At 47.3% G+C, this 23,509-nt stretch overlaps 3 protein-coding genes, 1 long non-coding RNA gene and 2 other non-coding genes across 7 annotated transcripts; all 6 read right to left on the reverse strand.

The window, feature by feature from the left end:
* Positions 1-2,182, reverse strand: LOC135244106 (uncharacterized). Its single transcript, XM_064316305.1, has 5 exons — positions 2,173-2,182; positions 1,875-2,014; positions 722-794; positions 283-418; positions 1-58 (listed from the first exon to the last, which is right to left on the reverse strand). Exons 1-5 carry the CDS (start codon positions 2,180-2,182, stop codon positions 43-45), a joined length of 375 nt encoding a protein of 124 aa, XP_064172375.1. The 3' UTR covers positions 1-42.
* An 871-nt stretch (positions 2,183-3,053) lies between these two features.
* On the reverse strand, positions 3,054-8,963 carry LOC135244107 (ubiquitin carboxyl-terminal hydrolase 37-like). Its single transcript, XM_064316306.1, has 6 exons — positions 5,340-8,963; positions 5,094-5,228; positions 4,535-4,645; positions 3,846-3,972; positions 3,500-3,642; positions 3,054-3,183 (listed from the first exon to the last, which is right to left on the reverse strand). The coding sequence occupies exons 1-6, from the start codon at positions 5,552-5,554 to the stop codon at positions 3,054-3,056; spliced, it is 861 nt and encodes a 286-aa protein (XP_064172376.1). The 5' UTR covers positions 5,555-8,963.
* A 1,165-nt stretch (positions 8,964-10,128) lies between these two features.
* Positions 10,129-13,498, reverse strand: LOC135243489 (uncharacterized). 2 transcript variants are annotated; one of them, XR_010326653.1, is made up of 4 exons: positions 13,484-13,498; positions 12,342-12,493; positions 11,083-11,297; positions 10,129-10,389 (listed from the first exon to the last, which is right to left on the reverse strand). It is a non-coding gene; the product is annotated as an uncharacterized LOC135243489 (long non-coding RNA). The 2 variants fall into 2 exon arrangements; XR_010326652.1 differs by lacking the exon at positions 13,484-13,498 and adding an exon at positions 12,813-12,827.
* On the reverse strand, positions 10,471-10,610 carry LOC135244285 (small nucleolar RNA SNORA62/SNORA6 family). The gene has a single exon (XR_010326944.1). It is a non-coding gene; the product is annotated as a small nucleolar RNA SNORA62/SNORA6 family (small nucleolar RNA).
* Positions 11,902-12,041, reverse strand: LOC135244284 (small nucleolar RNA SNORA62/SNORA6 family). Its single transcript, XR_010326943.1, has one exon. It is a non-coding gene; the product is annotated as a small nucleolar RNA SNORA62/SNORA6 family (small nucleolar RNA).
* A 1,310-nt stretch (positions 13,499-14,808) lies between the features above and the next one.
* Positions 14,809-23,280, reverse strand: LOC135243486 (mitochondrial glycine transporter B-like). Its single transcript, XM_064315359.1, has 8 exons — positions 22,865-23,280; positions 21,658-21,806; positions 18,513-18,637; positions 17,872-17,953; positions 17,369-17,548; positions 16,673-16,841; positions 15,918-16,084; positions 14,809-15,463 (listed from the first exon to the last, which is right to left on the reverse strand). The coding sequence occupies exons 2-8, from the start codon at positions 21,742-21,744 to the stop codon at positions 15,341-15,343; spliced, it is 933 nt and encodes a 310-aa protein (XP_064171429.1). The 5' UTR covers positions 21,745-21,806; positions 22,865-23,280; the 3' UTR covers positions 14,809-15,340.
* Between the last annotated feature and the right edge of the window lie 229 nt (positions 23,281-23,509).

A 23,509-nucleotide genomic window follows, 5' to 3' on the forward strand; every position in this document is an offset into this window, starting at 1 on the left:
CATTTCTGTGCTCTGGTGTTTGTCGTTCTGCTCTTTCCTGGTCTACTTGCTGGCACCCCTAAAAGAGACATCAGCCCAGTAAGGCTTCCGATCTCATCCAACACAAAACCACAAGTGACACTGTCGCTACATTCGGCTTCTAACTGTACTCACAAAACAGCAATCCTACCTGTACTACACTCACAGAACAGCAGGGCTACCTGTACTACACTCACAGAACAGCAGGGCTACCTGTACTACACTCACAGAACAGCAGGGCTATTGGCACGGACCAGCTCTTACCTGTACTCGTAAAAGAGCAGGTACGCATTGCTGGCTCTCTGGTGAAGCACTGACTCGAGGTCAGTCTTCTTCACGATCTCGTCATCGAACGAGAGCCAGTTCCCATCCCGGTCGCCACATTCACTGATATAGTGACCTGCAGGATGACAGAGGGGGGTAATCATGAACCGGAAAAGTCTCCTGACCAGGTGGAGGCCACAGAAGCTAGAAGACACCTGAGATGGTGAGTGTGTCTGGCTGCACCTCGCCCAGGTAGGGGCTACAGCTAAGGGATAGTTAAAAGTGCCCCCCCCCCTTCCTCCTCACTTACACATATAGCATTTTGATTGTGAGGAGAATAGGCAGCGCATATATTCAGTCATTTGTCTTACATGACATCACAAGTGTTCAGCGGATGCGAAAGAGGACCCCGCGTCAGCTACACGCGCGGGCGGCTTACCGTGGTGCATGCTGGGACCGAGGTGAGACAGCACGCTGGCGAGCCTGTACTCATAGCGGCCCGGCGGCTGGCTCTGGGAGAGATGGAGGACACAGGAAGTGCAGTCAGAGAGATGGAGGACACAGGAAGTGCAGTCAGAGAGATGGAGGACACAGGAAGTGCAGTCAGACAGGGTGCTTCAGCGTCCTGTTTCAGTAAGCCTACCGCCGAGATACCGCCCCCGTGAAAAACACCAGCGACAGCATTCAGGCCCAGGAGCCAATGGCAGTGTCAGAGACCAGGTCAGCAGTGACACCCTGCCTAGCAACCCTGCCTAGCAACCCGAGACCGGCAGCCTTGGTGTGGCTGACTTTTAACTTTAGAATTACACTTTAGAACACCCCCCCCCTCCTCTGTCTCTATCTTTCTATCTCTCTATTTCTCTGTCTCTCTGTCTCCTCACCACAGTGCAGCTGTCCTGCTCTACACTGTCCTCTGCACCACACTTCACTGAGCTGAGCTTCTTTTCAGCTTTTGGGGGGAAAACGAGAAGAAAGAAAAAAACCACAAACAGCGTCAGTACTCCTCCTGCCTCTTCATCACTACCACAGACTCTTTACACACACCAGATACTCAACTCTTCATCTTTAACAAAGTTCTCTGACTAGGAGTCAGAAGCCCAAAACATTAACATTTTTTTTTAGCACTTCCTTGAATTTCATTACAGGCCATGGCCAAGTACAAGACTGTGGCAATGGACGTTCACACTGGAAACTCCCGCTACCGGCCTAGAACTGCCCAGTTAAGAAGCAGAGGGGGAATGCAAAGGGCGCAAGAGCTGAGTATCTGGTGATTCTATAGAATCTGTGTGAATTCTTCACTTCTCCCTACTTCCACCAGTCTGTGGGGGTGGAAGCCTGTGTTCTCTACTTAATTTTCTTGCCGTTACTGTTAGTCTCTGTGTTTAATTTCATTACCTGTTACCCAGTAGTCTTAAACTCCAGTCCTGGAGGCACACGGCATCTGCAGGTTTTGAGGATTACGTTCATTGAGCCTCACCCAAAAGCCAGCAGACACCGCAGCCATCCTGAACTAGGGGTCTAACACCCCTGCCCTGGATGGTTTTTCATGGAATGAAGTCTCTCACACACACACACACACACACACTCACTACCTGCAGTGGTGGCAGCGTCCCCTTTTGAGGAGGAGGTCTCCTGACTGTCGCCGTAGGTCTGGTGGAGTTTGGGGGTGGGGGCGGCAGGCCGGCCCGGCACGCAGTTCGGATGCAGGCTGAGCTCGTCTGAGGCCCCGGTGCTGACAGAGGAGAAACGGAGACAGATGGGAAGAGGCTTCATTCTGAGGGCCAGTGAGAGGTAAGAACACCACTGCTGTGGGAGCAGGGAGCTTTCACTGGGGAGGAAAACTGGTGTGTGTGTGTGCGCGCGAGCATGTGTGTGTGTGTGTGTGTGTGCGTGTGTGCATGTGAGTCAGTGTGTGTGTGCGGGCGACAGACTCACCTGGCTGTTCTGTGCACCCCTGACCTCTGTGCGTGGGCTTCACTGTGGCCCTGCAGGCTCAGCACTGGGGGGATCTGCAGTTCGTCCTTTAGCTTCACCAGCTTCAGCTTGGAGTTGAAGCTGAAGCGCTTCAGCTGCAGAACTAACACACTGGACACAGAAGAGGCCTTTATTTAACCCTTTGAAGAACAGCTTTTCTGGAATTCTAGGTCAAAGTGTTCTAGAACTCCATTGCACAGAAGTAGTGCTCTAGAACCCCATTGCATTTCACTTACCAGTAACGATTGCTACATCAGCATTAGAATGTTCAGTTAAGATTTAAATCTCATATTTGTGATCTTACATCTTAAAGGGTTAACCTGGAAAATACTGACTAAGTCTCACGCTTCACAGAAAGACTGAGATAAGGATGAGGCTACATTACCGAGGCAGCGACTGCAGTTTCTGCTCTACTGAGGCCAGCTGTGCGAAGCAAACGTAGCACTGGCACTCCACCTCGTAGGGTCCTGCAGACCACAAAAGCACATGATCCGGATTCAGCACTGACCTCACACAGACCACAAAGCACAGCATTCAGCCACTCGCATCCTCCACACAGACCACAAAGCACAGCATTCAGCACTGACCTCACACAGACCACAAAGCACAGCATTCAGCACTGACCTCACACAGACCACAAAGCACAGCATTCAGCACTGACCTCACACAGACCACAAAGCACAGCATTCAGCACTGACCTCACACAGACCACAAAGCCCAGCATTCAGCACTGACCTCACACAGACCCCACAGCACAGTCTGAGGCACTGACTGACAGCTCTGCTGCTGAACGGGGGTCAGTGATGGTGGTCCAGACGTACACTCACCTTAAAGTAGAGTGCCAGGCTGTCCTGTACGGAGCCGCCTGGGACCAGGTCCACAGACAGGGAGTTATAGGACTCCACTTTGCGTACTGTCTCCCCGCAGCTGGGAGAGTGAACCAGAGAAACAGGGGTTAACAACTCAAGTACATTTCAGTTTCCACTGCAATTCAGTTAATGAAGGATGCATTCGATGCTGAGAATGTCAGTTCCAACTGACTGAAATGAAAACAAAAGTTAATGTAAAAATTTCAGTGTTGGCTAGACTATTAGTGCCTATAGCTTGACTCGCACTCAAGTCAAGTGTCTGTCAAGCAAACGAGTAAAGAAATGAAACAATATGTATTTATTTACTCCGATGAATTAGCTTGCAAGAGCAAAAGTTAGCACAAAGTTAAAAGACAGCAGGTAGGACGGCCTACCTGAGGCATGTTCTGCGGGACAGGAGGTCGAATTCAAAGTTGGCCTCAACTGGGCAGGTGTAAGGGAGCCCGTTGGCCATGTTGAGCAGAAAGCCCTCCTCTTTCATTTGAGACATCAGAACGCTCAGGAACTCATGAGCATCCTGAAGAACAGCAGAGAACGCGGATGAGAGACAGAGCGAGTTTGGGGATGTGTGCTGGTGTGTGCATGTGCATGTAGGTGTATGTGTCCTGGTGTGTGTATGTGTATGTAGGTGTATGTGTGCATGCAGGTGTATGTGTATGTGCATGTAGATGTATGTAAGTGTGTGCGTGCGGACACTAGCGATACAGTCTTTTCTCTCACCTGTTGTTCATGCCCACAGAAGTCCATGCAGTACTGGGAGACTGAATTTTTCAAAGTCTTCAAAAGATCAACCTTTTTATTGCTGCTGCTGCTGCAGCGGCGTGCCGCATGCAGCTCTGCTACACACCTACAGGGGGCGACAGAGTCAAGAAAGTGGTCAGAGAGCGACGGATACAGTTGGGACAGAAACCAGCGTACAAGGAGGGATGGCCAAACTTGGGCCCCTGGATTAGGCGACAGTAAAACACGTTTTTTAGGGACACAAGAGCGTAAGTGTTTTATAGGGACGCAGCTTTCACCTGTCGCTCATTAGAATGTCAGCACTTCCTTTGGTTAGAAATGCTGATGATCAAGCTTGTTACATTAAAAAAGGAGCAGAAGTTGGCCTCAAAGCCATAAATTCATGAGACCTCCGTTGCCTGTCTTTTAGTGTAGCACAGTGGGTAAGGAACTGTAACCGAAAGGTCGTAGGCTTGATTCCCAGGTAGGACACTGCCTTAAGGTGCTTAACCGGAATTGCTTCAGTATATATCCAGCTGTATAAATGGATACAATGTAAAAAGTTGTGTAAATCGCTCTGGATAAAGAGTGTCTGCTAAATGCCTGTACTGTAAAAATACTGATACTGGTGTTAACAGCACTGATGTCTGCGCACTGTTATTCAGGAACTGCAGAGATATATAACATACTTCAGCAAGTGTGAGCTCTGCTCTCTCTTCACATCCTCCATGAAGCCTTTTAGATTGAACAGGCTCTGGAGAGTTGCGTTCAGGTAGCAGGTGTTCCTCAGGTTTGGCAACCTGCGACAAGAGACATGAAGCACGTCTTTACTGTTACTGTGCATAAGGCAGGCAATAAGAAAAGTCATTCATGGTACTTGTAGTTTTTCTGGCATCTGGCGCCTTGGTAACCTGGGCAAGAACTTTGCTTGGCCTTCTGAGCCTTGGTTACTGACGCAGTTACCAATAAGACCAGAACACGGAAGATGAATAAGGAAGTAGTGTCGGCCCCACACTTTCAAATACTAATACTAACTTTTTTGTGAGTGAAGTGCTTTTAATGGGGATCTTTATCAGGTATTTTTATTAGGACAGCAATTCTATACTTTAGCACAATAAAACCTTTTTTGCTCTTTGTGTTTTTGCTTGTTGGATGTCATTAGCATTTTATTACCAACCAAAATCACTGAGTGGGGCTTTTTAACGTTCTCTACATGGTGTATTATTGAAAGATATACACCATTCTTACCCAAGGAAGGTGTGCACCAGCCTCTCGCTCTGCGTCTCGTCCTCACTGATGCGCTCCTCCGCAAACTTTCTTCGGAGGCTGTTGCGGATTCCACCGAACCACCCCGTTCCCTTCACCTCAGCCCTGGAAAGAGCGCTGAAAGGTTCGACACAACAAGAGAAATATTACTGATTTATTTAAATTATTTTTCCTCAGAGGAGCACGAATCAAGAGTCAGCGAGACGAAGCTAGAGGGGCAAACGTTACCTTCCAGCAGACTCCCGAGCCGCAGCAGGGGCTGATGGGAGGATGGAGGGAGGGTGTGACAGCATCAGGTTGCTGGACGTGCCCGTGAGCTCTGCGCAGTTGTGTGTTTGTTCAGCGCAGATGCTGAGAGTTGGCTGTTCTTTGCCGTCGCTGAGGGCCGACTGTTCTGTACTGTCGGTCGTCAGGGACAGCTCCCTGATGTAGCTAGTTGTCATAGCCTGGTCTTCCTCACAGTTGGTCGTCAGAAGCAACAGCTTGATGCAGGTGGTTGTCAGGCTCTCCTGTTCTTCGCCATTGGCTGGGAGGCCAGGCTGTGCCTCAGCCTCGGTTGTGAGGCCCGGCTGTTCCTCAGCCTCGGCTGTGAGGCCCGGCTGTTCCTCAGCCTCGGTTGTGAGGCCCGGCTGTTCCCCAGCCTCGGCTGTGAGGCCCGGCTGTTCCTCAGCCTCGGCTGTGAGGCCCGGCTGTTCCTCAGCCTCGGCTGTGAGGCCCGGCTGTTCCTCAGCCTCGGCTGCGAGGCCCGGCTGTTCCTCAGCCTCGGCTGCGAGGCCCGGCTGTTCCTCAGCCTCGGCTGCGAGGCCCGGCTGTTCCCCAGCCTCGGCTGCGAGGCCCGGCTGTTCCTCAGCCTCGGCTGTGAGGCCCGGCTGTTCCCCAGCCTCGGCTGTGAGGCCTGGCTGTTCCTCAGCCTTGGCTGGGAGGCCTGACTGTTCCTCGGCGTTGGCTGTCTTGGCCTTCTTTCCCCTCTTCCATTGCCATTTCTTCTTCTTTTTCTGCTTCTTCTTCTCTGCTTCTTTATCGTCCAATACCTGGGCCCAAACATTTAAGAAATGAAAATGCACTGATATCTGGTTTCTTGACAAATGTACAAGTAATTTCCCAATGTATTTGTTTCAAAATAATGATTACTTTTATTTTAACAAAACATATTTAGCACTATATTTATCCAAGGTCTGTTTCATGCCATTAAATAAATACAAACGAATTTTAAATTAACTTGGAGTTAACAAACTATGCTAAAATACGACAGGACAATTTCCCTCATTACATAAACTGCAAGATTCTGATCTTACCGGACAGAAGCACAACAGTGAAAGCACGCGCATTTTTTATCAGTGATTTCACGGGTCGTGCTCAGTCTCAGTCAACGATAGGGTTGTGAACAAGTATGAACTGGTAGCAAAATATATATTCAGTGTAATGTACCCAGTATGTCTGTGATACTCTGTGTCGTCACAAAACTAAACTTTTTGCAGCCTTGCGCTAATAATTGTTGTCTTATGACGTAAGCAATTCTTGCATTGTTTTTCCCAGAAAGGTTCGGTAGTTCAAATTAGATTCAGGTCTGCTGAGCTACTAACCATGAATTATGTGATATTCCCAGCTCACTCTGTCAGTCATTATCTTTGTTAGACAAATAACATTGACTTAATGAGAGCTGAGAATCACCACTTGACAGTTGTGCAACAAAGACGCTGATAAATCTAATTAATAACAATAGTAGCTAACAAATCAAACAAAAACTTCGACGTAGGTTTATTTGTTTGCACAATCATATAACTTGCGATGAAAACGTGCCAGTATAGCCAACAAAAATAATTTTAGTTTGTTTTGGACCATTTGCCGTATCAATGTAAAAGATGCCTTGTGTGTCTACTACTGTTCCTGAATGCACTTACGGCAGTACCACTCAGGTTTGGCCGGCGACAGGTGCACCCGTTCTGGTTTACCCAAGCTGTGATGCAACTTTACTTGCGCTCGTTCGCATGTCGGCATCGTTACTGCAATCATCGCTGCTACAAGAAATCGTCAAACACAGTTCACAAAAACTGAATTACTTGCCAGCTAGCTAACTAGCTAGTTTGTGTGAACTGTTAACTTCGTTTGCAGAAATGACACTACGTACGGACCGATCTCAGACTGCTAGCACGATCAGCTGTTGTGAAACCAGGGACAGTAGTAGCCTAATGGTCTGAAGTACACTCGCGCATACCAGTCAAGTGGTCCAAAACTAAAATACTGTTTTTTTGTGGCTATACTGGCACGTTTTGATTACAAGATCATGTATTTATGCATTATATATTTATGCAAACAAAAGTACGACGAAATGTTTTTTTTTTTTTAAAGTTTACTCGATGGCTCTACAGATCACCTTTACATTTGTGGTCAAATTACATACATTTACACTGTATGGAGAATCCTTAGTCTACTTATTCTTAAGAAATTACACTGTAAATTGAGACCGTGTATTCCTGGGTCATCTCGTTACTTGTATACACTTTATAAAACTCCGTTGCCGTTTTTGTTTTTACCAGGTAATAATTCTGCAGCGCACGTTTCAGAAATTCACAAAGTACCCTGCGTAGGCAACTGGCCACTACTTTCCGAGAACGTTTATAATCAAGCTCTCAAACACCAAAACTGGAAGCACTTGTTTTCACCGACTTTCAGAACTTTTAATCTGGCAGAAAACTGACATTGGGAAAACGAGTTAAGTCATATGGAGTTGCAATTAATTCCACACTGTAATGGTTTGTCTTTTCATCACAAAACAAAGTTCTTCATGTAGAATTTTTTTTGCTGCGGTTTCAGTGATTTGCCAGCAAATCAACGAGGAACTTGCATCTCGGACTGACTGGAAACCATCTGAGGTAATGAACAGGACCCAAGCTGATTGGTAACACCGCGTGGTGAAGGATGAAACAGCAGGCATGAAAGAAAAATCATGGCCTTCGTAACACACAGGACGCGGGGCAATATTAAATACTATGACTAAGTGGTTTCTTCGAGTCACTCACAATGGGGATTTAAGCACGAGAACTAGTGAGGCTGGCGCACACAAATGTAACATATTAGGGATAGGCTGGCGCTATTATTGAGACCTACAAGTAGTTACACAGTCACAAAACCAATGAAGCAGCACAAGGGACACAGCATAAAAACCCCAATTATAACCATGTCAAACATACTATATCTCCAGTTTTCCTCAAACTACTTCAACTCACCAGAAATGAAAAATCCACAGTTCCTTTTTGTAACAATCTTGTAACAATTTTCTAAGCTACCTAGCCTGCTATCCTCTAAGACTGCAAGTCCTGATGTAAAATCGCCACATCTGTAGCCAAGAAAAGTGGCCCCAAATAATACCAGACTAAAACTAGCCGCAGCAAAACAAACTAGATGCTAGGTGTTGCGCTGTAGTTTTGGAACCTACCAAATATAAACAGTTTAGTTACTGCTGTACTTAATTTGGTTATCAAATGATTAATTAATTCCCTAAAAATTAGTTTTCTTCCAAGCTGGGGAGAGAACTGCAACAATGAAAGAAACTTCAGTTTGTCACATTTTAAACTGCAAAGCACATGAAGAGATCACTCATCTAATCAAAGAACCAACTGAAGGTCACCAAACAAAATTAATCTCAGCCAATAATTTTTTAAAAATCACATTCATCCAGGGGCAAGATTTTACTGGTAGTTCCCCTCGCATTGAAGCACCAGTTTTATAATTTAAAAATTTGAAAAAAAAAAATCTAAGTTTTAGGTGACTTCACTACTTATTTCTTCACCCTTGATATTTAAAAGGTTCCCACCAGGGCCCTGTATCACAGAGGATTACTGAATTAGCTGGATAACTACACTGAGTAAAACCAGAATCAATTACTGGAACTGGAAACTGAAGTAAAAAGAAGCAGTTCGAGTTACTCGAACACTAACAGCTTGTGAAAAACCATGAACAGTAACTTCGATTCTGGATAACTCCATCTTGATAAAGAACCAGACGCTCCTCCCAAATCTGGAAGGACTGTGAAGAGGCAGTTCCAGGTTTCACCACCACACTATTCAGTCTAAACAGTAATCACAATTTCAGGCAAACCCAACAAGGCGGGCAAATCGGTCCTTAACAACATTTGGGTAAATCTGGCAAAAAAGACGCCATTTTTGATTAAACAGCACCTTATTAGACACTGCATAATCACTCTGTTTCATTGGTAGTGACAGAGGAGGTTGGGATCCTACATTACTAAGGCATTACATTACAGGCACCAATCAACTGTGGTCCAGGCTCAGAGGAGGTAAATAACACACAAAATATTCAGAACCATGCTGCGATGTCATTCCCAAACGTTTCAGGTTTAATATGATACTGAAAATGAAAAAGGCAAGGGCAAAACCAGGAGTTTGGGCAGGGGCAGCAGCGGAAGGTGATCACACGGCGTGGACGCTGTTGCACGATCTACAGCCACCTCCTCACTACTGACAGAGCGAGGGAGTGGAGAGAGAGAGAGAGAGCGTGCCGTACTGTAGCACACGTCCTACACCCCGCACTGCACGGACAGAGACAGCGCCGGGCTCTAACGGTGTGCAATCCCCCCCCACACACACACGCATACGCACACACGCGCACACGCACGCAGACACGACGAAGACAGCCCACACCAGACACACAGCCCACAGAAAGACAGGGTGAGGACGTCCCACCCCACAGACACAGCCCACGGAAAGACAGGGTGAGGACGTCCCACCCCACAGACACAGCCCACGGAAAGACAGGGTGAGGACGTCCCACCCCACAGACACAGCCCACGGAAAGACAGGGTGAGGACGTCCCACCCCACAGACACAAAAACAGCCACAGGAACACGGGACAGAGGACAGGTGGCAGTTTAACAGTCCCCGTGAAAGGACAGCCATTAAGCACGCAACATTCAGGCCGCAACGATTCTACAGGGGCAGCGTAGCGGCGACATCACCTCGCTCGTAGAACACTGCAAGGAGCTCCACCAATCAGAGTACATCGGTAAGCAGCAGAAACATAGCTCACCTAGCTGCTGCAGGGGATGGCGAGGTCCACATTGCACAGCGGGGAGTCTGAGTGGCACAGGCCGACTGCAGCAGGACTGACACGGGACTCCTCAGTCAGTGGCTGCTGGGGTCGGTGACAATATGGAGGCGGAGCTCCCTGAAGGCAGCCAGGATCCGATTGGTCAAGGTCCCGGGCGTGAACCAACCAGCAAAGGTGGTGCCACCAGTGGCAGAAACTTCAGGACCGCTCTCTATGGTGACATCACAAAGTTACTGGGTTATACCACTGTAGGACTGGGAAGGGGGGGTGTGTGTAAAAGGGACGGTGGGGACAGTGTGGCTCAGGTCACTATCAAACCCCAGTCATGGGGCGGAGGCCCTCATGGTGTTAGCGAAAACCCGGCCGGGTCGCTCTAGCACACTTCCGACACCCGCGCGCCGACCTCGGCGGCGGGTTTTAACAGCGTGCATGACTCTTCTCCAGGCTAAACGTACCAACGAATACTCGCCAGTATTCAAATAAACCTGGTTTTGAACATTATGGCAATCGTTACCATTTAAATATTTACATTACACAAACAGCTGCATGTCTAACAGATTCATAGATGACCTCACAATTCAGAAATGTACCACACTGCCAGCAGCCTGTTATGAGTTTTGAATAAAGGTGTCAAAGAAAGCTTTTTAGAGAAGAGTGTGTGTGAGAGAGTGAGTGAGTTGGGCACAAGGGTTCACTTTTGGGGGTGGAGTGGACGCGTGATGCTGACAGTTTGACAAATTTGGGTCACCATTTCTGTTTTTAGATAAACAGGTGCTGGAAATTAGTCCTGACTAAACACACATACGATGAATGGGGTAGTGATTCAGCATTGCATCAGTGTCTAATTGGACTTGACCCTTAATGGGTAAAAGCAGAAGGTTTGGGAAAGGCCAGTTTTGCACACCTGATCATGTCGACAGCACTGGATTCAGACCTCGCTCATAACCGCCACTCTTCCTCTCCCAACCAGCAGTCTTCCTCTTACAGGTGCAGTGCTCCACCTGGAGGTGTAGGCTCGACCCGCCACGCCCAGGAGGGTTCCAGGAGCCAGGAAATCTGGCAGTCCCTCCTCCTGAATCCGCAACACATCCAGACCTGCGCACATCCTGGCTGCTTGCCCTGGAAGGGGGCGGGGGTGGTTAAAACAATTAAAATCTACATTTAAAAAGTGTTATGTGCGAGGGTACTTAAATCCGTGAAAGGACCAGGTCTGATTTAGGAGCTTTAGATGTCATTCCAAGCCCATGGTGGCACACAAGAAAATATTTTCCCTAGTTTGGAGCAGCTGTATTAACTTGAGACCACTGAAATTAGTAAAATGTTTATTAAAAGACAAAAAGGCATTTTATTATATCATTTTGTCAAGAACTGAGTGGAATAACCTGACAAGCCTGCACAGAACCCTGACCTCAACCGAACAGCGTTGGGATCAAGTTTGAGCAGAGCCAACCCGTGGGTCAGGCACTAAATCTGCTCCAATCAATGTGCCGACCAATCACATTAATTCCATCGATGACACTGGCATGCCAACGGGTGGACCCAAATGTCGTCTGGCTCGAAACGTAGCAATGCTCCAACATCTAGTGTAAAGCCTTCCCAGAAGAGTGGAAGTTGTGTAGCAAAGGGTGGACCAACTCCATGCTCCAAGGAGCATCAGCCCACAAATGTTCTTACAGGAGCGAGAGGGGGTGAAATGGAACAATACAACATACTGAACTGGGGACAGTGTGGCTCAGGTCACTATCAAACCCCAGTCATGGGGCGGAAGCCCTCATGGTGTTAGCGAAAACCCGGCCGCGTCGCTCTAGCACACTTCCGACACCCGCGCGCCGACCTCGGCGGCGGGTTTTAACAGTGTGCATGACTCTTCTCCAGGCTAAATGTACCAACGATTACCCTTCAATATTCAGAACGCGAGGGTAAGATCTAACTAGGAAAAAAAAGACTCATTCGCTCGACAGGGAATCTCGTTACGCGTTTTACGATTCGTCACCATGCTTGTTAGCCACTGCTGCCATGTCCCAATGTGCAAACTCACATAAACTTTTAGTTAGTTAGCACTGACATATTTCCACCAAAGCATTACCGATTATCTACTAACAAAGCAATAATTTGCACGAATCATATTTAGATCACGCGATGAACTGTATAACAAAAACTCACCACGAGACAATTCCATTCAGTACTCTCCACCAGACGGTAAAGCTGAAAAGGCCGACGGGCGGAAGTGATGTCATTTTTATACTATGTCTTCCTGGGTAATACCATAGAGTTCAGTTAGCAATCCGAATGACCGTTGATTTTCAGTCATATTTCTGAAGCAAAAATGAAATACACGAAATACAATGAAATACATCCTGATAATTACCACAAATGGCAAAAATACAATTTAAAGATAAACAGTATCAAAACTGTCAGCCCAGGGTTCTGAAGCCAATATAAAATATAGCCTACGTTAGGCCTCTTCTTATGCTTTATAATTCATGAAGAAACATTCATTTAAAAAAATGCCTAGGCCTACTTGGTATTTACAATATTATATCACAATAATCAATAATACAGTCGGAACATACATGATAATTGATTATGCATAATTGGTCTAATTGGTTTTTTCTCTCTCTAAAGGTTGGCTACCTCTTTGTTCACTAGATGTCGGTATAACATCACAATGGCTCTTCAGAAACGCGGCGAAGCGGGCAGCTAGCCGGTGGACCATATTAAGACAACGGAATAGAGAGACCATATTAAGAAAATGTGGAGACGGTGAATTCGCGGTAAAAGGGTGACCTGTGTTGTAACTCTATTTGCTGAGAGATATGGTGTTCCCATAGATTACAAAATGTACCGTACGATTGTGTAAACTTGTCGACATGGTGCGGAAGGAGAAAATAGGGATCAAGAGTGCAGTGGACTGGGCTATAAAAGAATTGGAGTCTGAGGTTAACTTTAAGACAATTTACGGGACTAGTGGACAAGTAGTTGTAGGTTGTGATCTACAGTCTATGGTTGTGATGCAAGGATTATTTTAATCTCTGACGTGACATCTGTACTCAGAAGTACGGGTTTGGCCCATAGACTAATAGGACTAATTGCTAGGACTCTCTCAAGTGCACGGACAGAATTTGCCCGGACCAAAGTAAGACTTGTATGTTAATCCGTATAGTAGGCCTAACGATGTATGGGGCCAGTTAAATTGCTTTACCAAACTATTTTAGGCCTATATGTGTGTGGCTTAAGTCTATTTCAGCACTGGAATCTTGACAGTCGAACAGACGGTGGCATAAATTCACCGCTGAACTCGTCACCTTTAGATGCATGTTTTCCGATGGACTTGCACGTTTAAAACATTGAAATGGCTGATTCAACGAAGCGAAAAGAGGTCAATGTCCACGCTAAACAATAACCCACGGAAACCAAGTAAGAGCTTTCCACAATTTGTTATATAATCGACTTCCTTTTCATTTAAATGGCGTCACTTCCCTTTAATTTTGCGCATCTGTCGCCGATAATTTCGCCCCTCCTTACCGAGTTCTCCTTGCCCCTTTATCTTTGCCAGACAGGTCTTATCGAGGGATAGGCACAGTGCAACCACGTCACGTGTAACATCACTTGCAAAGCACGATTAAGGGCAGCAGGCACCAAAAGAACGTATGTGTGCATGCACATATCTAAGGTGAGGATTGTTGGGCTGAACAGCCTGTTCTCGTCATTATGTTAAGTGATGTATGTACATATTCATGAACATACTAATGCTGAAGCAACCTGAAACCGAAGTAAAAAGCACATCGTTTCACCGGGAAGTCAAGGGTTTTGTTTGAGTTTTAATTTCTGACATCATTATTTTTTAATGATTTCAATGGGTTTTATTCTGAGGAGTTCAGCGTGGCTGAATTTAAAAATGATTTGGCTAATTCTCAAAATAGCAGCAGTGAACACATTGATACTACAGTCAGAACGGAGTAACACGCGCTGGATAACTTAGAAACCGCGGAATCATACCGTTATCAGACATTATCCACCGCATAACACAGAGTGACTCAAGGACATACACACAAAACCAGTGTTGCGAACCAATGGATTTTCCTTTAATTAAAAAAAAAGCTAAAATATGATACTGGCACACCACACACAGACAAAATACCCCCAATACAAAAACAAAAAGAATAAAATAAAAATGATAAATACCATTAACAGTGTTCTAATAACAAATACATCTTTTTAATAAAGATCATAGCTGTGGTAAAAAAGCAGTACACTTGCACCCTAAAGCCTCTGCACTTCTGTACAATACAGAGGCCATGGTGCAACGGAAGCAGGCCAAGCAGCGGGCAGGCTTTCCTGGATTTTTCAGCAGAAGTGCCTTTGCGTTAAGAGCTGAATACTGGACTCTTCAGCGTCATAAAGTGCATTCAGGAACAAGGAGCCGCCATGTTGAAGTGATGCATCGAGCAGACGTCCGTTTACATTGCCGTTTCGTCCGTGGAAATTCACATCATTATTTTTATTTTACCTTCACTGGACCAGGCTAGTCTCTCCTGAGGTTCAGAATCTCTTTTGCTAGAGAGATCTGGCCAAGAAAGCACGTGACACGCGTCACATGGGAATGCACGACTGCGGCGGGAACTCGAGCTGTCCGCGTAAAGCAGGTGTGCTAACGCGGCGTAGCGCAGGGCGGACGTGCACAGCCACCTCCGGGCCAAACCAGAGCACTTCTCTCAACGCCTTTGCCCTACTTCAAGCGTACATCAAAATCTAAGACATGCTCTGCCCCCGAAAAACACATATACCAGCACGGTCTAAAAATATAAATACATGAACAAAGGCAAGGAAGAACGAAAGTCAGACGGACAAAGTGAGGCTTGTGCTCGCACGGGAGCCGGGCTAATGGGGGAGGCCCCCTCCCAGCCGAGGCGCTACTGCGTCGCTCAGACAGGGGCGGTGGGTTCGGCAGCGCTGCCTCAGTGCGGTGTGAGAACAGCCGTTCTGCTCTGGCAGGTACTGTGGGTCAGCCTGACCATGGAGCAGGTCACTGAAACCCATTTCATATCATCATCATGAGTGAACACACCCCTCCACACACACACCCCTCCTCCTTATTAATGTGCACTTCTCCCTCTCCGTCCCTCTCTTCCACTCTTCCACTCTTCTTCCTGTCCTTCCCCTCAGGATTTGAGCCCCATTCTGGCCATCAGCTGCTCGTACACAGTCCAGGCCATCGCAGCCATCAGCGTCCGACGCAAGGAGCGAGGCACCGCCCCCCGGAAGAACCCGCTGAAGCCGTGCTCCTGGGGGGGGGGGGGGGAAGGGGGAGAGAGAGGGGGGGAGAGGGAAGGAGAGACAGACAGGGAGCACAGAAACAAAGGAAGAAGAGACAGTGAACTTTAGAAAAACACTGCAAGCATTTCAAAAACAAGGGGGAAAAATAATGAAATACTTTCAGTCGTGTCAGACATAACCTCACTTTCACATGAGAGAGAGAGAGAGAGAGACAGAGAGAGAGAGAGAGAGAGAGAGAGAGAGAGGGAGCCGGGCTGCGTTTGTGGGACAGGAGATGCAGAAGTACTGAATACGCCCACTGATTCAGATCATCAGCAAACGCACAGAACCGCAGGGCTGTGAACAGCCCGCGGCTGATCCATAGCGATGAGTTATAGTGCAGATTTAATCTGCAGAGGGTAATATGAAGCCCGCTGACCCTGTCCTGGAGCAGTGCTGAGGGAATATAGCGCCTTTCCTCACCGCGTAGATGAAGCGCACGGCGTCCCGCGTGCGTTTGTACTGCTCAGGGCTCACTTGGACGTGCGTCTTCACCACGTCCGCTGGCTGCGTGACCACGGAGGCCAGGACCCCCGCCAGCACCCCACAGCCAAAATTACCCAGGGGGGCGTACAGGGAGGAAGTGACCTCTGAGAGAGGGGGGGGGGGGGGGGAGAGAGGGAGACTTTGACTTTTAATGCACCTTTATTAGCACATTATTCAATTAAATTTGATAATTATCATATTATTAGGACATTATTCAATACATAAAATGCTACATGAGGTTAAAAGGGGAAAAAAAATCAGAAAGAGAGGGAGAGAGAGGACTATATATATATAGAGAGAGAGAGAGAGTGCAGGAAGTTCAGGTACACATAACGGCAACTTGCTTTAATTGCATTCAAACATGACCCTTTATCAGCCTGCTTGCAGAAAACAAATATGGATATCACACAGACACACACACACGCACAAACACACACACACACACACACACACACACACGCACACACACACACACACACACACACACACACACACGCACACACACACACGCACACACACACACACACACACACACACGCACACACACACAGACACGCACGCACGCACGCACTCACACTCACGCACGCACACGCAGGCACGCGCACGCACACACGCACGCACACACACACACACACACGCACACACGCACACACACACAGACACACACACGCACACGCACACGCAGTACCTACCCGGGGGCAGGGCCCTCTTGGTCTGTGTGTAGAACATGACGTAGATGCCGGAGAAGGGAGCATCCCGGAGCAGCGTGGCCGTCAGGCCTGAGAACAGCGCCCTGGGCCCCTCTGTGCTACACACACTGCGCAGAGCTCCCAGCACTGTGCTGTAGTTATACCTGCCGCTCTGCAACACAGCACAGAACAGTTAAACCTGCCGCTCTGCAACATAGCACAGCACAGCACAGTTACACACACTGCGCAGAGCTCCCAGCACTGTGCTGTAGTTATACCTGCCGCTCTGCAACACAGCACAGCACAATTACACACACTGCGCAGAGCTCCCAGCACTGTGCTGTAGTTATACCTGCCGCTCTGCAACACAGCACAGTTACACACGCTGCGCAGAGCTCCCAGCACTGTGCTGTAGTTATACCTGCCGCTCTGCAACACAGCACAGCACAGTTACACACGCTGCGCAGAGCTCCCAGCACTGTGCTGTAGTTATACCTGCCGCTCTGCAACACAGCACAGCACAGCACAGCAGTTACACACTGCGCAGAGCTCCCAGCACTGTGCTGTAGTTATACCTGCCGCTCTGCAACACAGCACAGCACAGTTACACACTGCACAGCACAGTTACACACACTGCGCAGAGCTCCCAGCACTGTGCTGTAGTTATACCTGCTCCTCCCTGATTGGACGGCGGCTCACCTCGAAGCGGGTTTTGATGACGGTGACGGGGAGCATGCAGACTCCCGCCACCGTCCTGGCGCCGGCCCCCAGCAGCACAGCCTCCCAGGCGCTCGGGGCCCGCTCCAGGAAGAAGTGCTGCTTCAGAGAGTAGAACGTGCTGAAGTAGATCCCTACTCCTGGGATACAGCGCGCGAAGGACTGAGAGAGGGGGAGGGGGGGTGAGGGAGAAAGAAAAGACACTGTTAACACAGGCATGCCGTGTCACGCACACACATGCACTCGCACACGCACACATACACACACACACCACACCAGAGATCCAGCATACACAGAGACAGAGCCCGGGCACTGTTAATAACACTCAGATGCAAAAACAAAAGGCAGTAAACAGGAACAGACAGAGGGATGGAGGGAGAGGGGGATGAAGGGGAGCGAGGGATGGAGGGAGAGGGGGATGACAGGGAGCGGGGAGATGAAGGGGAGCAGGCAGGAGGTAATAACAGATTTGGCGAGATACTCACTGGTGAGACTCCCTTCCAAAGGCCCTGCAGTTTCTCTGTCCGAACAACACTGAGGAACATCGTCACCATCCCCACCCTCGAGCTGACAGACAGAGAGAGAGAGACAGAGAGAGCGAGGCGGAGAGAGAGAGAGAGACACACAGAGAGAGAGACAGACAGAGAGAGAGAGAGACACAGAGAGAGGCAGAGAAAGAGACAGAGAGAGAGAGATGCATCAGGGCCTTTAGTACAGCACTCCATTCATTTAAATTAAAATCTATGCAGAAAACTAGAGCCGCTCTGGGCGCTGGGTTACAGAGCCGCTCTGTGTGCTGGGTTACAGAGCCGCTCTGTGCAGTGTGCTGGGTTACAGAGCCGCTCTGGGCGCTGGGTTACAGAGCCGCTCTGGGCGCTGGGTTACAGAGCCGCTCTGTGTGCTGGGTTACAGAGCCGCTCTGGGCGCTGGGTTACAGAGCCGCTCTGGGCGCTGGGTTACAGAGCCGCTCTGTGTGCTGGGTTACAGAGCCGCTCTGTGCAGTGTGCTGGGTTACAGAGCCGCTCTGGGCGCTGGGTTACAGAGCCGCTCTGGGCGCTGGGTTACAGAGCCGCTCTGTGCAGTGTGCTGGGTTACAGAGCCGCTCTGGGCGCTGGGGTCCACTCACCCAGGGCTCCGGCCTTTCTGCAGGGTCTGCAGGCGGGTCTTGACCAGGTCCAGCGGCTGGAACAGCAGGGTGGAGCAGGTCCCGCTGAGAGAGCCGCACACAAAGGCCTTGAGAGCAGGGTGCGTCTGCGCAGCACGGAGAGGAAAGGGTTAAAGTCTGCGCAGCGTGCAGAGGAAAGGGTTAAAGTCTGCGCAGCACGGAGAGGAAAGGGTTAAAGTCTGCGCAGCACGGAGAGGAAAGGGTTAAAGTCTGCGCAGCACGGAGAGGAAAGGGTTAAAGTCTGCGCAGCACGGAGAGGAAAGGGTTAAAGTCTGCGCAGCGTGCAGAGGAAAGGGTTAAAGTCTGCGCAGCCTCCCACTGAAGGAAGATCAGCACAGATACACACACTACATTACATTACGTTACATTACAATACATTACATTACATTGCAGTAAAGTACTTTGCATTACAGTACATTTAGGCATTTAGTCAGAGGTGGGAAGTAGATGTCCTGATTTCACTCATTACTGTAGTTCCACCTCCTGGCTGGAGAACTGTGCTAATTAGCAAATGCAGGCGATTGGAACAAAAATACTGGGGAGGACTTTATCTTTGATAGATTATGGATTATATATTTACATAAAATGCCTATAGCAAAAATGAATTCAAGTGATATTAGGTGAGAGTATCTGTGTCTCTCTATGTACAATATATATACATAAATAAATATATAATACTTATGAATGAACAAATGGACAAAAAAACCTTTTTAAAATGGAATGAGTCATTATTCAGTCTGTGTGTTTTGCTGTGTGTGTGTTATCATCGGTGAAATATCTGCAGAACCATCACTTATTCTCCACAGTGGGAAAGTGAAGCTCCACCCTACTGCACTGCCATTGGCTGTGGAAAAGTACAGCTCCACACTGCTGCACTGCCACTGGACCCCACGACCCCTCCTCTGCCCTTTTGTTCTTCTGCAGCTGCCCCTCCCTCCAGCGAGGTGTCATGGTAATAATTACATCACTCACAGGTTGTGTTGACCAATAGGAGTGCTGGAAACGTGGGGGCTTGGTACTTAACCTGGCACTTCCCTGACTCTGCTTTCTGAAGCTGGTGTTTTATGAGAAACGTCTCTGTGTCTAAAAAGCCTTCATCGCACACAAAACCTGGCTGGGTCGAAAGAAAACATACACTCAACCTGAAACAAGGCCAGGTTAAAACCTAGTATATTGCTGGACCTAACACACGTGATTCGGCCGACCAATGGTGTAACTTCATCACTCACTCACTCAGTCACTCACTCAGTCACAGACATTCGCGTTTGTAGGGCTGTTGCGGTCCAGCTCCAGAAAGTGAACTACATAAATACAACATTATAAACTGACTTATACAGCATTAATACACACTGTTGATGATTAGTCAGCATTAATAAGCGTATGGATATGTTAAGAAGGAGGGCAGAGTTTCCATGCTGAGGCCCAAACGTGGGTACAGTGTTCACTGGTTATGTTGCCCAGGCCTGTCTCAGCAGCGTGTAAACTTCTGTGGCCTTTTCTCAATGTGGCCATCCTGGTCTCCTCCATACTCAACACTGCACTATTCATTAATGTTGACATGAGTCTATTCCTTTACGAGGGACCCATTACGCATTTCCAATGTCACTATTGTCTAAAATGTCACCTGGTCATTTGTGAACAGGAAGAATCTGAGCTGCCCTTGTAAATGTGTAAATTCAGCAGGCTCCTCCCTGTCAGAGAACCTGAAACATGTCTGATTCACACTGGCAGACCGGTAAGTTTGCCATTCCAAAATACAGAATATGGATCGTACATTAAAGCACTGGACTCACACACTGAAATAAACTCGAGCCTAGTTCAGTTTAACGATACATACAATTTATTTTCTGATGTGCACTCAAAAGTGTGCAACAAAACGTTTGAAGTGCACTTCTTTGATATAGCATTAACAATAACTCAGAATGTTTCTGTCACATTATCTCCAATCTTTAATCTGACACAACGTGCCTGGAAAGCTCGTGGGTCGCCGCCGCCACCGCCACCCAACAGAACTAGGAGTGCCAAGGTTTTGTTTGCTTGTTGGTTGTTTTCCTGATAACGTTTGTATGATTTCCCCTCATCCAAATCTGATCGCTGCGTTACCCTGCCAAATGGCCTGTTTGCCCCAGTGGCCTCGTTTACCCAGCATTCCCCACCGCCCCAGCGAGAGAGAGCGCTCTTATTCTGGACGAGGGCGTCCGAGTGAATTTAGGGTAGTCGGGCTACGACTTTCACAACAGGAATCTGGAAGAACATGATCTGGCAGACAGCAAAACTGACAAAGATTTACATTTTAACTTTGCCTATTTTTCTTAATGTGCCTCTCCTGCACCTTTCATGTGTAATAAAACATTACATTACAGACATTTAGCAGACACTCTTATCCAGAGCAACTTACATTTTACATTGCACCCATTTATACAGCTGGATATATACTGAAGCAATGCAGGTTAAGTGCCTCTAGGTTACAAGAACACTCCCTTACCCATTAAACTACGCTCCCACTCATGTTCACCTTGGATTGTTTATGTAAGGTGCAAAATAGTTATAAATGTTTTTTTTTTTAATTGCAGGTGGAAGCATTAATGGGAATAAAAACACGCCCAAGATTTTGCCACCCATCCGGATCACTTGGAGAGACGTACTTCCACATTATCCCATTCTGTTAAATGTTCCCTTTCATTTTGATGAAGCTGGGCCAATCAGCAAAAGGCTACAACCTCAAATTTCCAATCAGTCATAAGAGGTCCCACAGTGAGTGGGAACAGTATGATCAATTACACATGCAGTACTTGGGTGAGAGGGTGTACATAAGCTCATTCTTACCTACCACGCTCCCAGAAAAAAGTAACAAAAAAGTCCATATGAAGGTACAAATGCTGTTCTCTGGGGTGGTATTCTACAGGTATATAAAATTGTGCCCCTAACCAGGAATACGTAATTCATTTATATCTTTTTTTATTTGTAAATGGTAGTTATCCGCACCCAAATTATTATTATTACACTTTCTGGTCACATTTGGGAAATACCTCCACTGTACTTTTATTGCTGAGAGTACGACCACAGACAAAACTCGTAAAGCACACACGCATGCAAATACACTCACCATTGCCAGCTCCATTTGCTTGTGGATGGATGCACTAGTAGACTCCGGATGGATGCACGGGGCAGAATCGGTACTCCGTTTTATCATGGAACTTCTCTCGTCTATTTTAACCTTGATCCCCGTCTTCGGCCTCTACACCGCTGCCCTATCTGCGCACGAAACGAAAGGGTGGGAATGGAGGGAAAAAAATCAGCTTCCAAAAATCAAAACATACACGGTGGTCTCAACATACGAAAGGCGAATCGTCGGTCTGTGGAAAATGTGATTTCAAAAAAGTGGAAAAAAATTGCCACGCAACGGCAGCCGAGAGATCCGCGCACGGGGCCAAGACAGAAAGACACTACCGCTGACACCGGATACTCGTAGTTTACTATGAAGTTCAAATCGCCTGACTCACGCACCGTTACAGATTACAGAGCCAACGCCACACAGTCACATATTAACTAATCACAAATCACGCTCTAGTGCATTATGAGAAGCACGCGGGTGCAAGCTTGCGAAATGAAGGCAGTCAAACTATTCATGTCTAATCCACTGAACAAATGTTATGCCGACTAGCCTACTATATGTGCATACAAAGTCGCTTCATAGCCACCCTAGTAATCCACAGCAGTACGCATACAGTAGGCCTACGATACATAGCATTCAAGGTAAAGACACTGCACACTGTTCATATATCGGGTAATGTTCGGTATCTTAATTCTCTCTCAATACTGAATAAATCGAATCTATATTGACCAGTTTTATATATGATATTTGCCGGGCCAGAATAAACGACAGAAGTAAGACATTGGTTCAGATTTTTACCATTAAGACTGTGACATAACTGCATCATCTGAATTAATATTACGAGCCAAAAACTCCCATAAATTACCTCTATGTAAATAACTCCCATAAGCGTCGCTAACTGATAACAGTGCTTTTCAAACCGCCGGTAAAATATTTGCTGCGTAACCTTAAATAACACGAGAACATCAGTTCTCAAGCTTGGGAAGGGTACCCTTGAAGACAGGGGAACGAATGACAGCTACTGCTACCTCAAACGCTACAATGCAGAATTGGTAATAACGTTTTTGTAAAATCGCTATAGCTAGCTAACATTGCAGAGCAGTATCATATTCTATCGCTGTTTGGTTGCACATGTAAGCGAGTAGCTATCCATAACGTACGTCGTCAGGCTATCTGTACAGGTCGATATAGCACTTACCCGGTCGTTTCTCCTCCGTCTACGGACCAACGTGAACTACCCAAACTGTCATCTTGACAGCTACGTCCATCGACGAGCTTGAAGCTAAATGTTTTGAAAATCCGTTCAGAAACTCGAGTGGCACCTTACAGGTCAGCTGAAACCGGTTTACATTCCTCGGCCCTTAGATTACTTCTGCCCTGTCTATATCCCAATGCTAACCTTTTCATGAGAGGACTACTAAGCGAAGATAAGTAATACGACCTAAAAGTCCCATATAAAAGTCCCGTAAAGATATGACGATAGATGTAGAAACTACATGGACTTTACTGTATCGACATTACTTTGTGATTCGCAAGCTACTAGCGCAAGGCGCAACCTTCCAGCCTTTCCGGAAAAGTTCTAGGCTACCTGTCATGCGATGACGTAAAATAGTTGTAAAATAAAGAATGTTGATTTGTACAGGCCGACCTCTTGAGAAACAAACCCCTGTAGATCTCGTATTCTCATTGGCTACATCACACCAATCTATGTTTTTATTAGTCAATTCTGTATTAAGGCGGGACTTCTATGGACGACGGAACGAGGCCTGAGTATGACGTAGTTTGGTAGCAGCTCGCTTGACTGACGAAGTTTCGCATGCATCGGGGGCGATGAACGTAAATA

The sequence above is a fragment of the Anguilla rostrata genome, chromosome 17 (genome assembly GCF_018555375.3).
Source record: "Anguilla rostrata isolate EN2019 chromosome 17, ASM1855537v3, whole genome shotgun sequence".
Taxonomy (NCBI): Eukaryota; Metazoa; Chordata; class Actinopteri; order Anguilliformes; family Anguillidae; genus Anguilla; species Anguilla rostrata.

What these genes read in the sequence shown, in the direction of transcription:
- LOC135244107 (XM_064316306.1), bottom strand. Translation starts at nt 5,554, where the DNA reads ATGACAACTAGCTACATCAGGGAGCTGTCCCTGACGACCGACAGTACA. An exon ending in GCTCGGGAGTCTGCTGGAAG is followed by an intron (nt 5,229 to 5,339) that starts GTAACGTTTGCC and finishes CGAACCTTTCAG; the next exon opens with CGCTCTTTCCAGGGCTGAGG. An exon ending in CAGAGCTCACACTTGCTGAA is followed by an intron (nt 3,973 to 4,534) that starts GTATGTTATATA and finishes CGCCCCCTGTAG; the next exon opens with GTGTGTAGCAGAGCTGCATG.
- LOC135244106 (XM_064316305.1), bottom strand. An exon ending in GGACGCTGCCACCACTGCAG is followed by an intron (nt 795 to 1,874) that starts GTAGTGAGTGTG and finishes CATCTCTCCCAG; the next exon opens with AGCCAGCCGCCGGGCCGCTA. An exon ending in CGGTCCCAGCATGCACCACG is followed by an intron (nt 419 to 721) that starts GTAAGCCGCCCG and finishes GTCATCCTGCAG; the next exon opens with GTCACTATATCAGTGAATGT.
- LOC135243486 (XM_064315359.1), bottom strand. Translation starts at nt 21,744, where the DNA reads ATGATAAAACGGAGTACCGATTCTGCCCCGTGCATCCATCCGGAGTCT. An exon ending in CAGAAAGGCCGGAGCCCTGG is followed by an intron (nt 17,954 to 18,512) that starts GTGAGTGGACCC and finishes TCTGTCTGTCAG; the next exon opens with CTCGAGGGTGGGGATGGTGA. An exon ending in TTTGGAAGGGAGTCTCACCA is followed by an intron (nt 17,549 to 17,871) that starts GTGAGTATCTCG and finishes CCCCTCTCTCAG; the next exon opens with TCCTTCGCGCGCTGTATCCC.